General features: G+C 35.5%; 1 protein-coding gene across 2 annotated transcripts in view; it reads right to left on the minus strand.

Moving 5' to 3' along the window:
* The window catches only part of ZNF385B (zinc finger protein 385B), a 380,819-nt gene that overhangs the window by 82,565 nt on the left and 270,968 nt on the right, over positions 1–27,286 (minus strand). The window contains exons 1-2 of one of the 2 annotated variants that reach the window (XM_012650809.1): positions 20,417–20,606; positions 6,827–6,969 (exon numbers count right to left, since the gene is read on the minus strand). In XM_012650809.1, the coding sequence (XP_012506263.1) occupies positions 6,827–6,969; positions 20,417–20,480 (207 nt within the window). In that variant the 5' untranslated portion in view covers positions 20,481–20,606. Of the gene's footprint in view, positions 1–6,826; positions 6,970–20,416; positions 20,607–27,286 lie in introns of those variants that run through there. The other variant, XM_012650808.1, reaches the window with a different exon arrangement.

Raw genomic sequence — 27,286 nt, forward strand, 5'->3', positions numbered from 1 at the left:
ACAATGACTGGAACATGTAGGCATGCAGTAAATGTTGTGAATGAATGACTTTTTCTAGATGTCCTAAACAGTAATTTATTAGGGAGAGAGAACAAATATGACTACACATTACATAAACATACATTCATACATACATGCATACCATATAAATAATATCTACATATTCTAACGGGGTTTCCAGAGTGAGTAGAGAAAAGGGAAATTTGAAAACAAAGTCTTTGGTAAAACAAATCTTGAGGCTTTTGAGTAAGGCAAGGGGCATGAGTTAAATTTTAAAAGGACATGTTTGTGGTTTGAAGGGGTAAGGGAGTCAATAGTGCAGATGGTCACTATGTAGTTTTTTTCCTCCTAATGGTCATGTTTACATAATTTTTCTCTCTGTCAAATTTAATAGGGATTTAAAATTTTCTAGGCATAGAAATATAATACATGCTGAAATACTTATACCAATCTTTGTTAGCTTTGTACCACATTTCAAAGATTTCCTTTACTCAATTTTTTTCTGATGATTTGGGAAGCATGGCTTCTGACTTAAGCCTGGCAATAGGCCATCAACCTCTCCCCTCTTCAAGTGAACGTGAGCAACTGTGGAAAATTTCATCTCATGTTTTAGTTCTATACATTGCTTTAGAATATACAAAAGAAGATAATCCTTCAATATACCTTAAGCCATATCATGAAAAATAAAAATTCAACCATATTGTCTTTTCTATTTGACTGCAATAAATAGCACAAGTAAAGTCAGCTGGACACACTGGTATCCTAAAAAATATTGAACACATAACTTTTAATGACAAGCAAGCACCATTAGAGTGAAAAATAAGACTCGGAGGGCAAAAATTCACAATTGGATTACATTAGAAGAAGTAAAGTACTGTATTTAAAAATATTCAAATAAAAGAAAATATGTATTCAAATGCTTAATAGAATTTTTAAAGATATTAAAGACAGGCAAAAAAGTTAAATGTCCCAACTTGCTTCAGGTTTCCTTACAATAACACTTCATGAGAAACATGCCATGAAATAACAGCAAAGTAAATGTGATTTTGATTCCCAATTTCTTTCTTTCAGATCTCCTTCATAAATGTATTATTATTTCTACCATAAGAAAGAAAAATTTTAAATATTCATTGATATTGCCAAACCACGAATGACCCAAAATCTCAGAGGATCTAGAATGTCAAAATAAATTGTAATCAGATAGATTATTTCACAGCTTGTCATGGATGATTCAAAAAATCAATGATTTGGGACTTTATATTTAGAAATAACCTTTATTCTGTTCCACATATTTGTTCATGTTTCAGAAAAAAATAATTTCAAGGTAGGCAGTGAAAAGAAGATTCTTTTTCACAAAAATGAGATTGTTGAGCCTCTTGCAATAAAGTATCAGTGACATCCATTGTGCTTATGCTTTCCTAGAGCAGTTACAAAAACATGGCAGAAACCACAAAGACGTTTCAAATAATTGGCACATAAAACACCTGTTAATTGGCAAAGAAGCTGACAGGTGACTGTGGTCCCAAGGCAGCTCTTGATTATAAATATAGCTCTGGAGAGTTACACAGACACATCTGTGCATGTACACAATATGACTGTTAAAAAGAAGCTTTACCTACTTACCATCACATACATCATATAGGTTGGGTATGTGTCTCAGTCTGCTCAGGATGTCATAAAAAAATACCATAGAATGGGTCACTTAAACAACAGAATCTATTTTCTCATAGTTCCAAAGACTGGTAATCTAAGATCAGGGTGCCAGTATGGTTGGGTTCTGATGAAGGCTGTCTTCCTGTTTTGCGGATGGCCACCTTCTCCCTGTGTCCTCCCATAGTGAAAACAGAGGGAGAGCTCTCTCCCGTCTCTTCTTATAAGGGCATTAATCCCATCATGAGGGCCCCACGCTCATGACCTCAGCTAACCCTAATTACTTCCCAAAGGCCCTATGTTCAAATACTGTGACATTAGGAGCTAAGACTTCAACATACGAATTTTGGGAAGATATAAACATTTAGTTCATAACAGTATATATATATATACACACACACACACACGCACACACACACACACACACACACATATATTTATTTATATATATATGTGTGTGTGTATATATATATATATATATGGGTATTCTAAATGAATTCATTTTATTAAGTTAATATCATCCATCTTGGTATTATCCTAGTAGTTTGTGAACAAAGATGAAAGTTGGATCCAGAGTAAAGGAAATAGGAGATTCTAATTCTAATGCAAGAAACAATTGTGTATATTTTAGCAGCTCCCAAAACATTATGTACAACCATTAAAGGATGACCATGGAGTATCTGGCAAGTCTAAAGAAAAATTAATATCAAAATAACGAAAATAGCTCTGCTGGAATACAAAACAATTTATTCTTTCTGGTGTTTCTTGAATACTATAAAGTTTAGTAACTATTCATTTTGCTAGTGTTTCTTGGTTTTTATTATCTTGTCTTTGTCAAGTCTATTTATTCTATTTCTTATAAGCTTCTTGGGCACAAGGGTATTTTTATTTTATTTATTTTGTTTATCCTCTTCCCAAACCCAGTACTCTTTAGTGCATATATTATGTTTTCAATAAAATTCAGTAACTAATGACTTTGTTTTTTAACTAAATGCTTTTAAAGGTAGGGCATAGGACAAGGAATGTAGGAAATAATGGCTGAAGTTTCCACACCATCCACACAGAGAAAGCAGGGAACTACAGCTGGAGAAAAGTTTGTAACTATTGCCTTTAGATTAAAAGTGATGACAGGCCTCAGGAAAATAAAAGTAAAAGTAAACACCTGGTTTATCACCTAATACTTAGGGTTAAAAAATATTAGTATTCCCTTTGCTCGATGGGGGAGTGTAAACATTGAAAACCAAGGAACTGGGGCCCTATCCTCTGACCTTTTCTCTCTTCCTCTCTTCCTTCCTTCCAAAAAGTTTTATTGAGCACCTATGCGAGACACCCAACATATTAAGATGAACAAGATATAGCCCCTGTCCTCAAAGATCTGACATTCTAGTGAAGAAGTCAGATAATTAGGTAATTAGACTATGGTGTGACAACTGTTATAATTGAGGTAATCTGGGGCTACTTTGGAAACACAGAGATAGTACTTAATTCAGACTTGAAAAGTGATGGAAGACTTCCTGTGAAGGAGGTGATATCCAAGTTGAGCCCTGAACGACAAATAGTTAATTGAAGGTGGGTAGCAGTGGTAGAAGTGAGCATTAGTGGGTAGTCAGGCACAGAAGCCTATTAGGCTTTAGATATAAAGGTCGAGATCTTTAAAAATTTATGTTTGGGTTCGTACAGTCTTGTAGCTATAAATGACTCAAAACAGTGTTTCTGTAAAGTACAACTGCTGAAGCACAGTGTTAACATCATCATTCTCCAGTCACACATCCTTGACATATAGCCCATCGTAAATTATCAATGATCCGAACTCCATCTTCCTTATTATATCTCTGTATGACTCTGCTTGGACAGTGTCTCAAATTATTTGCTTATTCTTCATAGCTAAGTAAGCACTGACAGAGAATTTGACAGTTGTGGCATATAAGGCAAGAAAACCACTAAAAAACACTGGGAAGCCCATTTCTTCATCAAGTACAACTTAGCATAGAACAGGTACCTATTCTATTGTGGAATACCACAGAATCTCATTTCATTGTTGCTAGTTTCTCATGTAATGTTATCATACTCCACTATTAAAAAAGGAGGAAATCATCACTCGATATATTTTTAAAAATCTAATTAAAGAAAGTAGTAAAACATTAATCTTCCAAAACCTTCAGTTAGAGCATGGGATTTTTGTTCTCCTGACAATAATTATGAGATTGAAATTAACCTCATAACTTATATTTACTAATATTAGCTTTGGTTAAAAATAAACTGGTAGAATTCATGTGGTTTTCAAAGAACAGCTGGACTCTTGAGTACAGCATACTTTTAAAATTTGCCCACAAGAAATTGTAGCTGTTTTTCAAATATATTCTGCTTTATAGTTGTTTGTAGAGGTCTATTTTATACATTCAAAAAAATCCTTTCCTCTTTCTACTTAATGATTCTACTGCAAATTGTCTACTATGTTTCCAGAAAAGAGCACAAAAGATTTCTGATTGAGCTTTGTTCATAATGAATGCAGTGGGAGGTGATATGGGCCAAAAGAGCCAAGGATGCAAAGAGCCAGAACACGAGTTTTGAAGTTAGAAGATTCTAATTCAAGTCTCAGTTCTTCCTTTAATAACTCTTGTTCCTTCTCTGGACAATAGGAGTAATAATCAAGGCCTACCAAAATGTTTTGAGGTCTGAGTCCTTTGAAGGATGTAAAACATCACAAATACACAATAATCCAGTATAATTATTAGTAGTGATGTAATAGTGTTTTCCTAAGAAAATGTTGACAATGACATTTATCAAATTCCCTAGGTAATCTATTGGGTGAGTTGAATACTGGAATGGAAAAACCTATAGGGAAAGGATTCGCATACTTAAAATTGCAACTCACAGTGAAAAATCATAGGTCACCCAATGATTCTATAAATTCATTTCTTGTAAGATGATAGAGGGTTCCCACTTGGAATGACTTGATTTTTAATACACTACCAAAAGGGCTCTCTGTCTCATAAATGCTCCCTGCATATAATATAGAGAGTGAAAATAACTATTTCATGTAGTTCTTTGTGGTATTTTTCACCTTGACCAAATAGTATTTTTATTTCAAAATTATGTTTTTCTTCCAAAGGAAGAAAAAAATGAACTTCTAATAATAGAATTATTCTTTGGGTTTTCTCAAATTTATCATAAGACTAATTGCCATGTACAATTAACCAATCAAGCAAAAAGGCATGTTAGTGCATCTGTAACCCCTATGCAATATTAACAAGCCATTATGAAACTGTATTTTTATCTTTAAAAAAACCTTTATGAAATCATTCACTCCATTTTTGTTTTACAGCTCTTAAAAACAGAGAGGCATATGTAAGACATTTTGATAATTATTAATTAAAAAAAGTGACTTAGAGAATAGTGTTAATCATATGATTAAAGCTGTAAAACGACAAGAGTACCTGTTACGTATATGCCTAACATACTTCCAGAAGGGGGCTGGAAGGACGGATACCAGCTACTGCCAGCACTTTCCTCAGTGAAGGGAGTAAGAGTGTGCGCAGGAGTAGGGAACAGTGACTTTCTCATTTTGCCTTGAATGCTAGTGTTTTGTTTGAATCTTTGAAATAAGTATTCATGTGTTGTTTGTATCAAAAATAAATAAATACAGAGAGGTGAATCACAGTAACTGCCATTTATGCCTACCCATATCATCAGTGCTGCTTCCTGACAGCAACTAGACTTCTTCAGTGGCTATAAATGCTATCTCTCAAAGACATTAATCAACACATTCATCAAAATACAAATACTAGTAAATGTTTTAAGAAGTATCGCTTAATTCAATTATGTTTGGAATGACACATTTCAATAAAGGACACAACACGTATTCTTGAGTTCAGGGTCTCTGAGATGGCATAATGTGGTGCTTTCGGAGGGTGACTCCCGAAGGATTAATGGAATCAAGGCACAGTGATTTATCCCACTGAGCTGTTCCACTGCTCTAGAAACAATGCTTGCCTTTTATACCTGTTTTTTTTTTTTTTGTCGTTGTTTATTTTTTTACTGTTTGACTTGTTTCTGAAAAACGTAAAGAAGACAAAAACATTCAACTGTTTACTCACTGAGACAAGGCCAGTGCTCTATAAAAAGTTGGCTGATCCCCTACCCCCTAATTACCTTACAGCACTAAGCCCTGACAGAACGCCTGTCAGCAGATTTTTATTTACAACCCTTAAGGAAAAATCCTCTTGCTGTTTTCACTTCATACAGAAGATAAGTTTGCAAAGGAAACATTTGGCAGTACTTCAGATGCTCGCTGTCTGGTGGTGTTGATAATACTATTTTTTTTTTATTACAGCAGCATTTATAATGCTCTATCATTCATGTAGACCAACACGCCCCAACTGACTATATTTATCAACCAAGCAGACATAATTGATGCAATTATGTGAACTGTTTAACCTTTTCTTACTTTAAGTTTAGAACCTGGGTACAGACTGATTTTATGCTGAATCTTATTGTTGAAAGATGTCATGCACGCTCCACTTGACACACCTACAAAATGTCTTTCATTCAAATAAGAGGTCAGGTGACCTGAATTATTATTATAGGTAATTTACTAATATTTATCATGTTTTGAAAGGAATGTCAAAGTATCATGCAAATAACTAATATGTAGACTAAAAACATGTTTTTCTTTTTGTTAATAGAATCGGATTCACATAATCCACAATAGCCCCTAAATAAAAATTCTGTTATGTAAGAGTCACATTTTATTTAAAATATCTCCCAAATAAAAATGCACCCAGAAAGATCAAGCAAGACTACAGTCATTTTTTTTTCCCTTTCTAGTAGAAGGGAAAAATCAATGTGGCTTGATATCTCTAAATTATGTTCTTGAGCATGTAAACAGCAACCCAGAAATGATATGTTCTGAAGTCATTGAAAAGTCTATCAAAATTGTGCAAAGCAACAGGTGAAAAGTCATCTGTGGAGATATGTATAAAATAAACATGCCGGCTATTGTTTGGACTAACTCCCATGGGTGAAGCAGCATCTTCCATAGCACAGCTGAGCAGTACAACCAATATATGGTTTAAAATTACACACTTTGGAAACAAGGCTACATCTATTGCCTATTCACAAATGTAATGAAAGACACTGAGGAGGGCACAAATAAAACAAAAATGCATTTACTCACTGTGTTAAAATTTGGAAAGAGCCCAACAGCAGAACTATTGTCCACTGGAAAAGACATAAATGGTTTGATATCCAGTGAAGGCTGCATCATCAGGGTAGGTGTGCGCACAAGAGCAGGAAGGGTAGTAGTGTGGCATGTACTGCCTGCCAAGAACAAAACAAAAATGAATTCAATCTCTCGCTCATATCCATCTCCCTCCCAAACCTACAGTGCAAAAACAAGACTGCTGAGCTGCAACCTGCGAGCAAGAGAGTTATGCTGGAAGTAAGCAAATGGCACAGGAGTAGTAAATACAATTAAAAAGCATCTTCCTCCTCATCGTCCAAGACAGTGATGCAGAACGCTTCCCTATGGCAAGGGACAAGGGCTGCTCAAACCCGGCCGAGACACCTAGTGCACAGATCCTGCTGGCAGGTAGGACAGGCAGAATGAGAACGTCCTGTTGTCTAACCCGTTGGTTGCCTCTGACTAGCCAAAAATGCAGGAGAGAAGAGGGGAGGAGCCTCTTGAAGCCAGATGCTCTTTACTATTCAGAGTTACTGAATGGCTAGTAGGCATGTTTTATGCAAATTAGAGATAATTATAGGGTTTTTACAAAAGGAAAAATACTTGAACTCATAGTTACTGTCTGCTCTCAAGAAAGTTATGACTCAACTTATTCTTTTGAAAAAAAAAAAACAAACTGAAAGTTGCTCTAATTTTCAGGGAAATAGATAGTCTAGACATTAGAGAGTTAGAGAATGTAAAAGGGTTTATTATGGCCTGGCTTGCAGACAGGGTAGTGGTTGGGACAGGGAGTGGCTGGAACAGGAACTCAAATTTTTGTCTTCAACTTTTATCTCTAATGAGTTTTGTATTATTTTAGCAACTATCCCTTTTAACAGTTATATAAGCTGTCACCTTTTCAAACATCTGGCTTAACACGTGAGTAGGAGATTGATAACGCTCCTCTCCAGTAACAAGCATTCTTTAGCCTGTAGGTTCCATGTAGTGCAGATAAGTAATTGCTGATGCAGGTGGCTCTCTGGGAGATTGGCTCTGGCATGCCTTTTTTTTTTCTTTTTTTAACATAACAGCTTTATTGAGATATAATTCCCATACCAGACAATTTATGTACTTGAAGTGTACAATTCAATGGTTTTTAGCATATCCACAGAGTTGTACAACCATCCCCACAATCAATTCTAGAACATTCTCATGACCTCTAAAAGAAACCCCGTACCCTTTAGCAGTCACTCTTCATTTTCACCCAACATCCCTAGTGCTCGGCAACCGCTAATCTGTTTTCTGTCTCTGTAGATTCGTCTAGTGTAAACATTTCATTTAAATGAAATCATATAATCTTGTAGTCTTTTGTGACTGGCTTCTTTCATTTGACAATGTTTTCAAGGTTTATTCATGTTGTAGCATGTATCAGAATTTCATTCTTTTTAAAGCTGAATAATATTCCACGGTAGGGATGTCCCACATTTTGCTTATACATTCACCAGTTGATGGACATTTGAATTATTTGCACTTTTTTGGCTATTATGAAGAATGCTACTATGAATATCTGTTTACAAGTTTTCATGTAGACGTATGTTTTCAGTTCTCTCAGGTATATATGTAGGAGTGGAATTTTGGGAATTACTGAGTCATTGGGTAATCATATGGGTTATCCTTTTGAGGAACCGCCAGACTGTTTTCTGAAGGGTCTGAAATGTTTTACATTACCACCATCAGTGTATGCGGGTTCCAGTTTCTCTGATTTGCCTACACAGGATCACACAATAATTATATACCCCAAATCCCCTACTGACTTCAAGGAGAAATGAAAAGTATGAGAAAATGCTCCAACTATTAAAATTTCCACCAGTCTCTTACACAGTGTCCCAGAATCATTAAAATTTCTATTTCAATGATACTTTTTTTGGTAATGAATTTCCTTAATAAACCCTACATCATATTTCAAATCATTCCAGAACATTATTGGCAACGGTGTTTAATGGACTGTCATACTTCATTTGCATTGATCCTAAAAACAGAAAAAAAAGGGAAGGGTGCCTGAAGCATTTATCTGTAATGGCAAGTTGTCAGGTCAGCCCCATCCATTAGGGAATATAGAGTAGGATTCAGCAGGGAATCAGCCAAAAGTATAGATTGAATAGTAATGCTTTTCTCTGATGCCCAAGGAAATACTCTGATCTCAGCCTATCATTCACATAACCACCCTGTATTTAATTACAACTTAGTCTTCTAATTAGGTAATATTACATTGCTAACTTCAGTGCTTGTAGATTCAAGATGACGTATTATATCAATATGTCAAATGTTGCAGAGGCACTTATTAAGATATTTATTTTAAAAGCTTTGGTTTAAATTCTTAGCTAAATTCAAAAAATAGAGATATTTCTGACAATAGAACAATGACCTTTTATAATTTATTATTATCATTTTTAAAAATATAAAGTATAAAAAGTAAGCGTACAGAATCATCTACTTAAAGCTGCACCATGAATAAATTTGTACTTGTTTTGCCATTGTGGGTCTCCCAAAGGGAAGCAAAATTCTTTCTCTAAGCCCACAATGGTGGCTCTGATAACACTGTGTAATACATGGCCACCCGAGGGCCCGGCGAGAGTCACTTTGTACTAACAAACTCAAATCAAATAGAATGCTACAGGGAACTTCACAAACAGATTGCTCCATCAACAAAGGTCGGAATGCATGATGATCCCCCTTACCGGATCAAATCTCTATGCTAATAAACACAAGGCTTGAGAACTACTTAGCTGCCACTACTCATTAGCATAAAAAACTTAGCAGCTGTTTACCATTTCATTAGCATTTTAATGACAGACAATTTGCCATGTTAAACACAAATTGTTTTAAAGTACTGGTAGATCTTCTGAATAAATATAAACTATGCTTTCATCGATCTTTCACCTCAACCTTGCTGTTTTCACTTTTAAAACCTGCTTTTTAATACCTCTTCACCAAGACTGATTGCTTCAAAGGAAGTTTTTTCAAAAGGGAAATAAATAGGAATAAAGTGCATTCTTTTGGCACAGGTTATTTCATGCTTTGATCCCTCTGTCATCTTATTCTAGATTTTTTCACCGTGCCACTGCTGCTGCTGCTGCTAAGAAGCCTTTCTCCTCACCTCTGGGCACTCAAAAGTCAGTGCGAGTTACAAGCAGAAATTTGGCCAAAATGTATTGCACCTGTAAGAAAATGCTTAATTTCTCTAAAAGTCAAGGACTTGATGAGAAAAAAAAAAGTTGAAAATATAATGAGCAGACATTTCGATTCAAAGGGTGGTATAATATACTCCTTACATGGCTATTCTCTGGGGACAGGACCAGCCTTTGACTTTTTTGTATGAACTATTTGGCAATATTATATAAGATATCTATTTGTAGCTCTGTTTCAGAGCATAGGATATAATCTGGTATATATCATAATGAATAAAGTCATAATAGGGTTCCATCTTATTTGATAATAAGGCTTTTCATATCACTGAATTTGTGTGTGTGTGTGTGTGTGTGTGTATAAATGTATATATATATATTTTTTGCCAAACTTCCTGTTCTAAAATGAAATACACACATATAACTAAGCATACCTTAAAGATCTAAGAGTCACCACTCTCACCATGAAAATTCCTATATCCATATACTTTCCTGTAAGAATGCAACTAACTCTCTTCCATAAATTTCATTTTGATGGTAAAATACAAGTTGTATTCATCTATAGCTATGAAAGCAACAATATGTGAAAGGCAACTCCCCACTATGATCATAAGAAAACTATTATTTCAGCCAACTGCCTCTGTAACATAATAGGTGCCTTATTATGTTAGTGGATTATGCTATAATACATCATAATAAAACCTCACTTGAGGACAGGCGAAATTCTTGCTTCTGTCTTTGACCTTTAGAAATATGATCTTGAAGGCCCATTTAGGTTACAGCTTTGAGGCTTCCTAGTGGCTCTTCTTTGCATACTGTACCATACGTACCATAACAGAAACAAAGCACCTCATTCTTCAAAAGGAGAGTACACCAGAGTCACGAAACATGCATGACGAAGCATTTGCAGAATGAGATCAAGTCTATGTCTATTCTATAACCTGCAAAAGTAGTTTCTTCTTATGCTGCTATTATGTATGCCCACTTCAGTGAGTACTGAAATAAAAAACATATTATAAAAACTTATTGGGGGAGGCAATGTCAATTATAGAACTCCCAAAGATTTCTATAAAGAAATTAAAATGAGTGGCATTTCAGATTTTCTGCCAAACTCAGTTTTCTCTTTTTATTGCTTTCCCAACTTTGTGGCCCCTGTACTGTGTATCTTTTTCTCTTACCAGGACAATTACCAACACAGCATCTCTTTCACTTCTCCTCTCAGCATTGCCATTCTTCCATCACTATCCTATATGAGGAAAATAATTTACCAAGAGACCATTAAGTGTGGTCACTAGGAAGTGGTTATGTGAATAGAGGATATGACTAATAAAGAGTTTTGCTTCTGAAAAGGTTAAACAATAATAATAACAACAAAGATAACATTTTTATAACATACTATGTACCAGGCACTACCCTAAGCATATTGCATATGTGTGTACATATGTATAATACTCATTTGTGTATAAATATCCATATATATTTGTACACATGTTCATTTAATCCTCACAATAACCCAATAAGCGAGGTAGTATTATTAGACCCATTTTACAGACGAGAAACTGAGGCACAGAGAGATTAAGCCCAACTTCATACAGTTTACATTATGGAGAAGCCAGGATTAGAACCTAGGCAATTTGACTTTTGAATTCTGCTTTTTCCTCCTATGCTATGGTCACCAAATTATATAACTGAAAATATTTCAATTATATAGACACATTCTTCAGCTGTATATAGAAGCATTTCACCTTCAAACTAAAAGACTTAAAATGCTGGACCTCCAAACAGGTAAGTTTACAGTTGGGAGTTAGTTGAAATTTTATTTGACCTTAGTGTAGTGTCTGATACTAAATAACTAAAATACATAATAAAACTTTTAATGCTCTATAAGACCTGCTTTTAGAATATATTTATCTAATAATAATCTTCCCCAAATAGCAGTATTATTTAATTTAATAAATACTTATGAGGGACCAACAAGGCACAGTGCTGGCAGCTATAGGGATTATAAACTGAGTCAGATAGAATTTATTTTACTTTTTAAGAGAAGATAAAATAATAACAACTACCATATAATGGGATTTTACTACATGCCAGGTGTTACACTAAATGATTTGTGTCCCTTATTTAATTAAATTGCAATGCAACTCTATGAGGTTTGTATTATTATTATCCCCATTTTTGAGATGAGAAAGGTGAGGTTTAGAGAGATTAAGATCACTCCATATGTGGTAGGGCCTGAGTCCAAACTTATGTGTACTTGACTTTAAAACCCATGCCATCATCCCTAAAGTAGGTTAGATGTAAACTTGTTACATGAAAAAGATTCTGTCATCAAACATACTTAGAAAATGTTGTCTTCCACAAAGTTTAAAGTAGTTCTTTTTAACAATGTCTCAGAACTTTTAATATGCTATTGGGACTGTGAATATCTAGGTAAATAAATTTATTCCCTCAATTTTTTGAGAATGGAATCAAGGCTATTTTTTTTTCCACAGAACTTCTGGGATGATCATGGCATTGTAGCTTGCTCTTTAGGCAACACTGTTCTATTATACATACGGTTAAAGCACTAACTAAAGAGTTAAACAGCTGAAAACTCCCAGGTCCACCACTTTCTTCTGCAACTTTGGACAAATCATAGGACTGGTAGGAGAAATAATTGAAATTTTTCTGTGCAAAGTGCCTAACCCTGTGCTTTACCCACAGCCAGTGTTGTATAAGCTTCAGTTACTCTGGTAACTAATTACTCCTACTCATCTGACACTAGGACATATCCCAGGAGAGCACAGTTAAATTCATTAATACTTACCATAAAGGATAGGCATCATATATTATCAACAAAATGTTAAGGAGGTTCAAGAGAGAAAGAAATCACATCTGATTAGGAGTTGAGTTCATAAATGTTTCAGTGTTTCCATAGATGAGATATCTCTTAAGATAAACCTTGAGAAATGGCTTGTGTTTTGGGAGGTGTATGTAGGAGAATGGTAGAGGGAAATGTATAAACAAAAAAACATAGGTAAAATGAAATGTACAATTTAAAAAACTTTTTTAGGTTCTCAAGGTATTCTTAGAGTTTCTGGATTAGAATATAACACAGTAAAGAGAAAAATAGGACATCTTTGTGATCTTGGAGTAAGCAAAGATTTCTTAAACAGGAAACAAAAGGTGCTAATCATAAAATTTAAAAATTGTTGAATACACTCTATTAAGATTATGAACATAGGAATAAGACACCATCAAAGGAGTGAAAAGGCAATTCAAAGATTGGGAAAAGATATTCACAATATATGTAGTTTGACAAAGGAACTGAATCTAGAATAAATAACTATAGATCAATAAGAAAAAGACAATACTAGATAAATGGGCAAAAGACTTGAATGGACACTTCCTCGAAGTATATATTAAAATGGCCAATAAACACACAAAAAGGTGCTCAAATTCATTAGTCATTAAGGGTATGCCAATTATAACCACAATGAGATATTATTACACACCCACAAGAATGGTTCAATACAATGAAGAAAGACAAAGATTATTAAATGTTGACAAGGATATGGAGCAACTAGAACTCTATACTGAAGTGTAAATGTTATAGCAACTTTGAAAACGATTTGGCAATATCTCCTTAAGCTGAATATATACACACCCTATGACCCAGCAATTCCACTTCTAGGTATATACCTAACAGAAATGGTATGTACTAGAATGCTCATAGCAATACTATTTATTATAGCCCCAAACTGTAAATTAGCCAATTAACCCACCAACAGTAGAAAGAATAACTAATTTGTTATGTTCACACAATAAAACATTCACACAATGGAATACGGCAATGACAACGAATGATATATAATTACACACAACAACAAATAGACCTTGAAAACATAATGTTGAGAAAAAGAACTAAAATAAAGGAACACTTGCTGTATAATACCATTTATATAAAGTATAATACTAGGCAAAGTAATTAATGCTGTTTGTTAAGATAGTGACTATTCTTGCAGAAAGGGTGGGATAGGATGGAGGGGTGGGATGACTGAACCAGAGCAAGTGAGGATCTTCTAGGGTGCTGGAACTGTCATTTCCTTGATCCGGGGGACAGTTACACAGGTATGTTAAGTTTGTGTACATTTATCCAACTGTACACTTATGATATGTGCACTTTTCTGTATGTTATACATTAACAGAAAATTTTAAAAATGTGGTGAATGCTATTAATTTTAATAAAATGTTTTGACAAATATAGTCAAAATTCTCCAATAAGAAAAATATTTTCAAATACTGTCAAGTCTGTATAGTCTTAGGATAAATATAATACTTTTTGAATTCTTTTTTCCATTCCCAGCTTGATTTTCCTCAAAACAATTTATGAGCAAATAAAAGTTCCCCTTAATGCTGAAGCTTCCTTGCTGAATTTAGGAAGCAGTTAGAGGAGACTGACAGAGAATCCAGTGATGCTAAAGAGAAAAATGTGTATCTAGAACTCCGAGTCCATAAAATCTTAACAATTGGCAGTTCTGTGCATGAATCCCCCACAGGGCAGCTCAGGATTTCCTCCAAAGAGTTCGACAGCAGCTGCCACAGCAGCAGCCTGGCAGAATGTTGCATTTAAAAATCAATCCTTCTGAGCACCACACTGAAGTTGATAAGCAATAATGAAGTACGGCATCAAAAAACAGCAGTAAAGCCACATCATGAGAGATTTTAAGCCACAGTGTCCTTTGAGTTTAGTAGTGACAGGCCAGTTTTTACCCAAAACCATGGCTTTCCAGATGCTATGGCAATAGAATATGCACAGCTAAGTGGTAATTCATTTTTACCAGAATGCCTTGGCCATGTACTGAGTTTCTTATATTTAAGTGTTGAAAAAAATGGATAAGATTTATTTACTATATAGTACAAACTATAGTTTGGTTACACATGTGATATACCTCATTAGCTGCAATTCTTTTTCAAAGTAGCATTGAAAAATCTGAGAATTTCAGAATTTAAGTAAACTTAAATGGTTAAAACTGAATTTAAAATATTTTTGCTTTGTTGTAGTTTTTCAACTTGTTATAGAAATAGTATTAAGCATGATCATGCAAGAAAGGAAACCTGAAGAAGGAAAAATAGGATTCTAACAAATGCTTTCTCTCGTTTTTTGAAATAGTTTTTAAACACTTGACTTATCAAAGGGGAATGTCATGTGCTTAGTTCCTAAATTACTAAGTCTTTAGAGAAGCCAAAATTATCTCCAGACAGGGCTTTACTAAAATTGTCTGAGGTCAAGAACAGATTGGGAGGTCACAGGCGCCTGACGAAATTTTCTGGCAAATAGGCCCAGGGAGATGGTCCTGAGCTACATTTGCCTAGTGACTCTCCTCAATGGCATCAAGACCCTTCCATGAAGGCTGAAGCCTCTTTCTGTTACAAGCAGAGGAACTATTTGTTCTCCTTTTACAGCATGCTGGGGATCTAACGGCAGCACAGAATTATCACTTATTTTAGTTAACCTTCCTAAAAATACAAAGTTACCTGGGAAAGGCAACAACTATGTTTCTCAAGTCACTGAATATTTCTAGAGGAATTATATTTCATGACATTTTAGAGGCAAACATAATTTAGACATCTACCCATCATTTTATTGAGAAAAATGGGATTAGGAGAGCTTAATTCACCATGGTACCTGACTGATGGTAGAACAACACCTAGAGTTCAGTGGCCAGGGACATTGTTTTGAATATTTAAGTCTATACTATAAAAGATGTACAGGAATCATATATTGTTGTCATTATCTTCCTTAAAAATTTAATTAGATTAGTATTTAATCTGTTTTCTTTCTTATTTTAACTGAAATTTAAAAGAAAGTATTCATTTTTCAGATGAGATTTTAATTTTAATGTTTTATCAACATGAATAATGGAAGAAAGAAATTCAATGAAAGAAAAGCCAGTGTGGCCAAGAGCCAACATTTCTTTCCAATTTAAAGAACAGCAGAAGACTGAATACAACACCTCATTTTAAATAATTCTTTTAATATTCCCAATGGGAAAAAAAGAGAAAAACAAAGCCCATTAAAACGTGGATCAGTATAACAAATCCAAATAGCCTCGTCGTAGGCGGCACACTCACATTTGTGTTGGTGGCTTTTATACTGAAGTGCTATCAGAATTGCAACAAAAACACTATCTGAAAAGACACATTTTTCCAAGCAATGGCAACTGACCTTCCATTCAAGCAGATCAAAGCAGCAGGGCTGTTTAGGCCTCTGACTCCGTCTTTAGGCCTCTCCTCTGCAGTTCGCACAAAGGGCCAAGCTAAAGGGCCTGGATACAGCAATTCTGGAGGTCAGTGCATTCAGCTGCTGCTATAAATTCTAGCTCCAGGGCACAAAATGTTTTTTCCCTTAGTTTCAGAGAATTTCAGTTCTTGCATTCAATGTCTAGGCTGTTGGCATTTAAGAACCAAAACGGGGAAAAAATAGTGGTTTATATAAATTATTTGTTTAAAAAGATATTCCCTCCCTGAAGGTTGCTTAATTAAAAAAAAAAAAAAAACAAAAACAACACAAAGTTAATATTTGCTCTGCTGGTGTTCTCTACTCCTACCTACCTTGGCAGACAAAAAAGGTTTCCTTAGCTTAAATATTAATCAAACACTTCATAGCTATTCAAGGGCTGTTGCCCATGTTAACAACAACAAAAAAAGTCACAGAATCCCAGAAAGCATAACTTGGGAATAAATAGAAACAGTGAAAACTGCTGTAACCTTTTTTGTACGCATATTCCATGGCCACCGTAATTATAATGCACTATAGGACTTTCAGAAAAAATTCCACTGGAGTATTACAATCACGGTAACCTTCACAGAGGAGGCCACTCGTGGTCCTTCCTTAGCAAAGAAGCCATTTTCACCCAGAAGCAGCAGAGATGTCTTCCATCTGGCAGCCAGGGTTGCCGTGCAAGCAGAATGAAAGCCTCTGTTCCATCCCTATGGAACTTGGTATGGGGTGCCTGATCTGGCCATGCCAGGGATGGAGTGGGAAGAGATTATGAGTAATGCGGTAATATTGGGGCTAGGATGGGGAAAATGGTGAGGGGGGATCTGGAGAAGAAAGAAAGAATGATGAGTTTGGCTTAGTTTTATCGAGTGAACTAGAATTAGCACCAACTCCTTATTTGAAATTTCCTGATACCTCACTCCTAAAATGATTTTCTTCCTTTTTGCCTTTTCACTGTGTGGCAGAAATCTGTACAAAATGAAGTAGAGCAGAGCAAAAACTGTGTGAACAGAAACAGCCTAGTTAAGCAGGGCATCTAACTCCTTCAAACACAGGAGCTGGGCAACTGAGAGACAATGGCAGATCACCGTTATCCTAAGAAACATGGAATGTCCTGTGACCCAGAGGATGCTTATTTCAAAGGGTCTTTGATGGGTATTGAACAGACTGGGCCAATCTCTGGACTGGTTTGTTGGAACTCTGTCATTGTCCTGACATCCTAGAAATTGATGTTACTTGCTTCAGTCATGCAGGCAGCTTCTGGGATACTAGTGACATGCAAAACGGAATCGGATAAGGCCCTCCAGTGACTACCCAAAAATTTGCTGCATGAGAATGGATTTATCAAAAATGATTGCGCCTGTCTCTGTGCTTTATGTTTACTCTTGTACTGCTATACTAACTTTGTACCAGACTTTTTTACATGAAGTTTCTTCTTCTTTTTAAAAAAATATTCATTAAAGTCAATAAAGTTTTTATTTTACAATTTGACTGTCTGTTTCTTTTAAAATAATATTATACAAAATTTAAGGTATGTTTTGATATACGTATACATAGTGAAATGGTTACTATAGTAAAGCAATTTAACACATTCATCATCTCACTTAATAGTTACTTTTGTGTGTGTGTGGTAAAAGCACAAAACATATTCTCGAAATATTTCTAGTATATAGTACAGTATTATTAACTATAGCCCTCATGCTGTACTTTAGATCTCTAGATAAATTCATCCTACACGATTGCAACTTTATTTTTGACGTACATTTCCCTGTGCCCTTTTCTTCCCTAACCCATTCTGGTGGCCACCTTTCTACCTTTCTATTCTCTGTTTCTATAAATTTGACTTTTTTTCCCCCTTAGATTCCACATATAAGAGAGACCATGCAGTACTTTTCTTTTTGGTTTATTTTATTTAACATAATGTCTTCCAGTTTCATCCATGTTGTTACAAATGGTAGGCTCTTCTTTTTTAAAGCTGAATAATATTCCTTACATGGAATTTCTTTCTGGCTTCCCAAATGATTCCCTCTTACCCCCTCGATGCACATCAAAAGTCAAAGCCATAATGATTTTTTAATAAGGAGTCCCATTGACGTAGAGAATTTAATCACAGGACTCATTATTTTCCTTTTCAATAATTTACTTCATAAAGCAACAAAGGAATGGAAATATTTTCTTTTAGAACATTTGTTTTGACTCTTGGTCTCTTCTGAACTTCAAACAGACTTTAAGCTCCCTTTGCTTTAAAAGACACCAAAGGAAAATAAGCAATTCATAAAAATGGACCCGGTACTCTATTTAACTTGACAAAGCACGCTTCCAGTTAAAGAAAAGGTGAAAAGAATCCAAAGTTCCAAAATTGCACAATTCCTACATATTTCTAAACTCTGATTGACTTTTATCTCTCTATTTCTCTAACACCTCCTTTCTCTATCTTTCTCCAACACTCTGTCTCCCAAGTCTCCTTCCTTCTCGCTTATCTGTCTTTTCTGCCTCTCATCTCTCCTGTCTCATGTCTCTGTTTCTCTTTATCTGTGTCTCTCACCATGATACTGCCAGGGAACTAGGAAGCACTCATAAAATTTGCCATTTGCCTTGTTTTGCAGCTACATTGTATTAATTTTGCTTTTAATATCTGCTTCTACAAATCAAAAGATTAATAGCAAGATTATGCTAGTATTGGGACAAGTTTTCCCTTCGACAAGATGTAACAATTAAATTAGACCATATCTCTGGCTATGTCTCAAGTAATCATGTCAGTTGCAACAAGCAAAGATTGTTTTTTGAAAGTGCTCCCATGATGGCATCTGCCACACAGGTGATAGAGTGAGACAAGTTAGGAACTTAAATGCACCATAGAATTTTATGTATTATGTATTGTGTTTATATGTCTTATGTATTATATGTATTTTACATATATCATTATAAGTAGTGTTCTAAACTCTTAGATGGCTTACAATCATTCCATGTTTTTTCTGATAGAGAAAATTATGCTCAGTAATAAATAATTCAGTGACAAAGAAAACATGGAAAGTGGAACCAATGATGGATGCAGGACCAGAAAAAAATTACTTAAAAATCAAGTACTAGCCTATTTAATAACTACACCGAGTGATATTATCTGTTAAAAGGTTACACATCACAGAGTCTTAAGGATCTCAAAAAAATTAACACACTAGGCTTTACCTTACTCATTTTTCTCAGGAGTCCCCTGAATCCTCAGTGTTTACATCTCTAATCCACCAATAAACATAGAATAAAAGAAGTCGATGCTCTTTCAATATTTTCCAAACCATCTGAAATCCCACTGGGGGCTACGAGATCAAAACATCTTCCTGGTGCCAAGAGTTTCTAAGTTCTTTCCTAACAGTAATATTTACTCACGTTTTACAAATGGCAAAATTGAAAGAAAAAGGATTTCTTAGGTGGGGAAAAACAAAGTGATACCATTAAAATAGAAATGAGAATCTCACAAGTATCTACTGTATACAAACAAAATACACCTACTCTTAGACAATGTTCCCTCTTGAGGAGCTAAACTTACCTGGTTTCCAGAGAGATTTCTATGCCCAAGGGTCTAAATAAACATGAAGCCATTGAGTTTTGACTTGAACTAGGTGGAACGTTAAAACTTGAAATGGTGCCTATCATAAAATCATGTGACAGGAGTACAAATCACCCACGTCACTCAATTTGGTTACAGGCTACCGGCACTATTCTGTCAGTCCGAACGTGGATTCTTACACATGCACAATCATCAGCTTACATATACTTTCTGAAGAGAAGAGAAAAACAAGAGAATGTTCTAACATACTTGGATTAAACACAAATCTCATTTTTACCTAGTAGTTATTCTGAGATAACTACTTTGAATGAAAAAGTAACAGTAGGTCATAAAGATAAAGGAAATGAGGGAAATCAGTCACATCATTATTATATATAGCAAAGTGACTCAATAGTACAATTTAGATACAAACAGATCAGGAAAATCAAGATAATACTGGCCAGAAAGTCGCAAAATTAGCAAATTCTATTTTTCTTAATTCTAACATTTTTCTCTTTTTCCCAAATAGATTTAAGCTTTTATATTTTTTGTCACATACTTCATGAAAAAGTTCCCCGATGGGTAAATGCTGATCAGTCAGCAGTGCTTACCTTTGTTTTTATGATTACAGTCCATGTTCACTTTTGCGTTTGAGTGCTGTATGAGGTATTGCATCTAGAGATAAATAATTCCATCATTTCAACCTGGCGCTCCTGTGAAATGTGGTGCTAGGAAACAGCCGGCAGGCAGTGCGTCTGAACAAATCATACGTCCTGTAATCGCCGCTTAGCTCTAATTACTATTGAGGATAGTGTGTGCAACTTGATTCTAGGGAAAGGGCAGACTACCTTCTGACGACACCAAACCAAATATATCCTAAAAGACTGACAAGTGACTTTCTTTCATGCAATTTTTCTGAGTATCTCCTAGATACTCAGAAAAGAAAAGAAACTACCACTCTGTCTTGGTAAAAATGAAATCAAGGAATCTGACACTTGCATCTCCTTCCTAACAAAGCAATTCAATTCTCTGAAAATATCTATTTTTTATAACAATCTAGAATTTTCAGTATCATTTAGATTTCAAGGTTTTTTGTAATTAAAAAAATTTTTTTTTTGCCTATGTGGGCAACTAGGCAAATTTTAAAATTCTCCTTTTTTTCCCAAAAGGAATCTGTTCTCAAAATGAATTTTATTTGTATTCTGTTAGTCCAGAATAGTTTATTTGCATACCTAATTGTCTAACGAATTTGTTTGCTTTCCTATGGATTTTTAGGTTTTAAATAAACATTCAGAACATACAACTCAAAAAAACTAAAGCAGATGACAATCTGATAACATTAATAGGGATGTTTATGCATCTCAACTCAAAAAACCAATTTCAATTACCATAGTGAAATTAGCAGTTGTGTAGGCTTGGAACTAGAATGATACATAATTTACTCTCATATCTAACTAATTTAATGCTCCATCTAGTGGCATTTGACTATGTGATCAGAATAAAGCTTCTCAAATACCGATGTTACACAGTGTGGCTATGACTGAATGCTTGTTTTACTTATGCTAAGCTGATTGTCATTGACACTGATGAGTTAGCTTAGTGGGCATTTGACTGAATAAAAGAACCTTAAAATGACTGATGTTTGCAAATGTCAGGAAGGATTTTGCACCTTTGGTTGTGCAACTTAGCACATTCACTAACCACAGCCAACACTTTAGTGATATACAGAACAAATGACACCTACCCAAATTCAGAGATTTAGTGTATCTGCTTATGTCACATTTTCACAGTAACTATCAGGGACAGGTAAACTTAAATGAATAATTAAATGCAGCAAACAAACGGTAATTATAAAACCAACTCTTAGAAATGGTGTATTTCTCCAGGCCGAATGATCTCAGTTATGAATAATAACAAAATACTATTCTAAATGGAACATGGTATGCTAGCTCTGTATTTATCTTCCCCCAAATAACAATTGTGTACTTCTTGCTCACATAATATTTAGTTCTTCATGATTAAAATAAAGTTATAGTCATGGCTGTGGTTTTCCTTTTTTTTTTTTTTTAATCTTCATCTTTGGTAGACCTCTCCTAAGAAACCTCTGATCAGGAGAGATTAGATTGATGCCTTCTTCAAAGTATTTTTCTTTCATGGAGCTAGACAAAGTATTCCATTCTTTTTTTGCCTGCCATTAAATCATGAATGATTCTTGGAGCATTTTTCTAGAACATTTCCAGATATGGCACACTAGTGCATCCTGAAACTCCCAAGCTCTTTATTTATACCTCTCATATATTTTTAGTTTAGTTCAGTAGTACACAAGATATGGTCCCCGGACCAGCAGCATCAGAGTCCCCTGAGAACTTGTTAGAAAAACAAATTTTGAGGCCTTACTCTAGATATGCAGAAACACAAACTCTGGGGGTGGGGCCTAGCAATTCATGGTTTAGTAAGCTCCCCAGGTGACTACAAGCATGACGATGTTCGAGAACCACTGGTCCATGTATGTACACTAAGAGTGGTGGGAGAACAAGATAAGAAACATTTAAGCCTCTGTGGGGGAAACTATGGAAGAGAAAAAGGCTCACTGGAGAGGTGGCATTTTCAGTGGTCATCTAAAACCTGGGAAGAGTTTGGATAGATCTGAAGAAGGCACCAGGCATCCCTTGTCCAGTTAACTCATCACCTTGAGCTAATGCAGCCCTGCCACTCCATAAGACCTTACTCTATCAATAACATCTTTCTTTTCTCATCCCATCATTCCATTTTTAAGAAAAACAAACACAACTTGCTTCACTCCTGCTAGCCTCTTAGTCTACCAACTACTTGCCTTTACCTTTTATCTTTTAAAGTAGCCTATACTTGTTTTTTCACTTTTATTAAGCCCCTCACTTCATAAACCCTGTAATCTTGCTTATGATTTCTCCAGCCTAATAAAAACTATGATTTTGAAGGCCTTTTTCAGTCTCCCTGGACCTCTCTACCATTTGTGGAATATGATCCCATTTCTAAATGGCCTCTTTTCCCAACTCAACTTTTGTATTTCTAATCATGTGCTAAATCCCTTCCACCTGTGGCCCACTGGCACCTCAAGTTCAACTTGTACAAAATTAAACTAGTCATCCCAGCTTCCAGACCTCCACCCCTCACCACACTCCCCAAAGGACATTCCTCCTCTGGTGGCCTTCATCTCACTGCCTGGCACCACAAGACTTCCAACTACACCAATTCTAAAACTTAAAGCTGTATTTGACTTCTCCCTCTTCCTTGCCCCTGGTATCTTTATGACATCCAGCACCTCCTTCCCCTTTTCATACCCACTACCATTACCTTCATTTACCTACTCATTAGCTGCTCACTAGCACAATTTTTTAATCATTGTGTTCCCCCCGTAGTCAAGTGAATACTTAAGAACAGCTCAAATTAATCATTTTCCTATTCAAATGTCTTCTAAGGCTACCCTTAGTGGATAACTGGCTCTGAAATCCAACACCTGTTCAAACCTCTACTCCGCTATTTACCAGCTGGACAACATTACATAAATTAACTGACTTGTTAAGCTCCAATTGTCTCAGCTAACAGGTAGGAATAAAACAGTAATCATACCTCATGAGGAGACCTTAAGGAAATAATGTATGTATAGTAAATTCTCACCACAGTGCCTAGAACATGGAAGGATTTAGTAAATGACAAGCTTTATCACCATCACAAAAACCATCACCACGGAATCCTATTCCAATGCCTCAGTTCAGCAGCCACTACCATCTTTGAACTTTACGGAAAACTGTTTTTTCACTTATACTTTATAAAATTTATTAAACCAAATTTTCTCTCAAGGGTAAGGCCCACCTCTTTTCTTTTTGTCTCTGGCCCCTTAGGCCGTGTCTTGTACCTGGTAGTTACTTTAGACATGTTCACCGCATGAAGCACTAGCTGATTCTTGTATGTACACCCTTTCTGAGTTCTATCACTTTGTTTATGCTGTCCTGACTCCTAGGATGCTTTCCCCTTTCTGTCCCCTTTCAAATTCTCTCCATTTTCAAGTGGTATTTTAAATGTCATCTCTTCCAGGAAGCCTTCCCTCTTCCCTCAAAAGAATGTATCTTGCTTTTTTCGGAAACTGCAACGCATTTCATCTACAGTCTCTATTACAATACTTAAGACATTTGATTGTGTATTATTTGTGCATATGTCTTCTTCCCCAGTGAGATCTAAGGTCATCTGGGTTAGAGAGCAGTTTTGATTTACTACTGTTTGTCTAGGGCCCTGCCCAGAAAAGGCACTCAGTGAATATGTTGGATGAATAAATGAGGTACAGGGAACATCATCTATGTTTTTGCTATAAGAATTGTCCTGCTGCGTACTACATGGTTAAAGGTTTTATTGCCCATTAACAATTAGGGTCATCTTCAAAAAGAGTACATGGATTATGAGAATTACAGAATGAGTTTAAGAGGACCCCTTATAAATGAGGTGTGTTCCTAATCTTGGTTTTAAAGTCAATATTCTAGAACTCAGAATCATTTTTCATAGAAATAAAATCATAAATGATCATTCGATTCCTGGGATCGTCCTCAAAAGCTTAATCAATCCACAGGATGAATGTATTGGATAGAGCCACCACACTAGCAACAGCACCTCAGTGCCAGCGTTATCATAAGGGGTCTTGAAGTCAATGTCCTAAGATTGTTTACAAAGATATTCAATTTTCCTTGCAAAACAAAACCATGATGTGTGTTTTCTTTTTTATATTTGAAGTCATAACTCAGAAAGAGATAACCAGAAGCCAATTTTCTTGTGTATTCAAATGGTTACTTTTCATTGCCAGGATGGATATGATCTGGTTCAAGAATCAATTTATAATTGTCGATTATAAATTATAAATGTAGAAAATGGAAGTCCTTGATAAAGTCTATATATTTGAATTTTTAGAAATCATAAATCATTTTCTTTTTTACTTACAATTCTAAATTTTAGCCTGTCTTCATTTTAGATTAATTTGGCCTCTGACACTTGAACTTCAGTTCTTTTACCCAACTCCCCTGACAAAGACATAATGACGTGTTAAACTTTTAATCACATTCATTAGGAGGGGTCTGTTATTTTAAAGTATCTTTTGAGTGAATAAATCATCCTTTTTCAATGGAAAAATATGGCCTTTCCAATGATCTGCATTGCAATTTTAGATTTTCACAAATTTACTTGTTTAAAGCAGGCAAGCCTATAAACAAGTTATCTGTGAAAAAAAAAAAAGCCACATATTTTTGCTGTTACTTTTTCTTCCCATCACTGAGCTAGACGTTATGGTAAATTGAAAAGTGCAGTTCCTGGTCCTTAAGAAGGTAACTGTCTATTTAAAGAAGAAAAATAATATATCTGACACAATTAGAGACTAATATGAAGACAGAAATTTTAGTGTAAATTACAGGTGCAGATATGGAAGTAGTACAGGACAGAATTTAACCTCTGCAAGGGCAGGGAGCTTTGTTTTGTTCATTAATGTGTCCTGAGCACCTGGCACCATGCCTTGCATGTATTATGAGCTAAACAAACAAAAAACACATGGCACTAAAAGGAGAGACTCAAGTGGGTTAGAATGGCTGGAGAAAGTTTCACTGGGAAGGCAGGATTTGAGCAAGACCTTAAAATACGTGATTCTTTGATTCCTCCTTTAGCCTTCATCTACATCCAGACTACGAGCAAGCCCTGTTGTTACTGCTTCTAACATAGATGGCAACTCTTCCGTCTTCCCTCCATGTCAATGCCACATTCTAGGTCAAGACATCAACATTTGTCTGGACTACAGCTAATAGCTTTAAGGGACCTAAGGGATCCTCCTGGGACCACTTACACTTTCCTACACTTGGTTGTCCACACAGCAGCCAAACAAATTATTTAAAAATACAAATCTGATCATGTCACTGCAGTGTAAAGGCTTCTCACTGCACTTTGACTATAATCTAACACCTTACCAGGGCCTACAGTTACCACATGTTTAAGCTCCTGCCTACTTCCAAAACCTCACTTAGTACCATCTTCCCTCCCCACCACCCAAGATCTAAGCTTCCTCTCTCTTTCCCAAACATAGCAAATTAATTCCTATCTCAGGCATTGGCTTTTGCTGTTCCCTCAAAATGGAACCCTCTTCTCCCAATTCAGTTGTGCCTCAGCTCAATTGTCACCTCCTCAGGGAGGTCCTCCCTCTATTACATTGCTCTGTTTTATCTACTCCATGGCACTTTTCTGTCTCTAAAATTATTTTATTTGTTTCCTTGTTCATTGTCTCCTCTCACTGGAATATAATCTCCATGAGGGCAATGAGGACTACATTCTCAGCTCCCAGAACAACACCACGCATATAGGTACTCACTATATATTTTGCATGAATGAATGACCACACTTCCCAGTCTTTTCAAGTGTGAAGACACTTTTTTAGCATCAAATGATTACAAGGATTTCTCACATTTTATTAGTGTTATTTGTTCCCTCAGTATTCACTGATTATATTCAAAATTTTTATGAAGTCAGTGACATTTAAAGTAAAGTAGTATTTCATTATCACAGTAGGGCTGATGTATGTTTGGCCAAAATATGTTGGGTACATGTGTGAGATATGGTATTTATTCAGTCTATCAAGTTGAAACTTGTAAAACATTTCCATTTACAGGTACGTAAGGATACTCAGCCCACGGATGTTAGGGCAGATGCAGATTTGATATAAGAGAAAAGAAGGAAAGGCAGTGCTCCTAGTTAGAGCTGTCTCATGACAAAGGTAAGGATAAACTCTATATAAAGCCTTATCTTAAACTAAGGATAAACTAACTTATTTTTTAAACTATTTAACACCTAGAGTTTACTGATCATCTTTACACATTTGTATAACAATGGCTAACATATAACATTTATTATGCACCAACACTGTTCTAAGCACTTTATGTATATTAATTCACACAATATTCAGATTCATGCAGTAAGAGAAGAACTTGCTATTACCTGCATTCTCTAGATGAGGAAGCAGGGCACACAAACATTAAATATCTTGCCCAAAGTCCCAAAGCAGGCAACTGGCAGAGCTGGGGTTCAAACACACATAATTTAGCTCTAGAGTCCATACTTTAACACTATGTTATGCTGTCTTGCCTTGCTGATATATGGAGGTACCATCTTTACACTGGGACTCTATCTCTTACACCATTCGTAGCATATAAGAAAAACTACATATCAGATGTCGGTTACTCCTAAATATGCATATTTCACTCCCAAACATTCTCAAGTACAATTTTCCTCATTACTGCCAAATAAAGGTCTGAAATACTTTGTAGTAAGTGACTTTATATGTGGGAAATCATGAGGAAAATCTAAACCAAATACCAAATCTCATGGTGCCTTTAATATCACTGTGAAAAGAGCATAATTTTCTAGGACATACTGTGAAGTCTGAGGTGATAAGATAGCATATCTTAAAATGACTTGAAACC

Source organism: Propithecus coquereli, unplaced genomic scaffold (genome assembly GCF_000956105.1).
Source record: "Propithecus coquereli isolate 6110/MARCELLA unplaced genomic scaffold, Pcoq_1.0 Scaffold34, whole genome shotgun sequence".
NCBI lineage: Eukaryota > Metazoa > Chordata > Mammalia > Primates > Indriidae > Propithecus > Propithecus coquereli.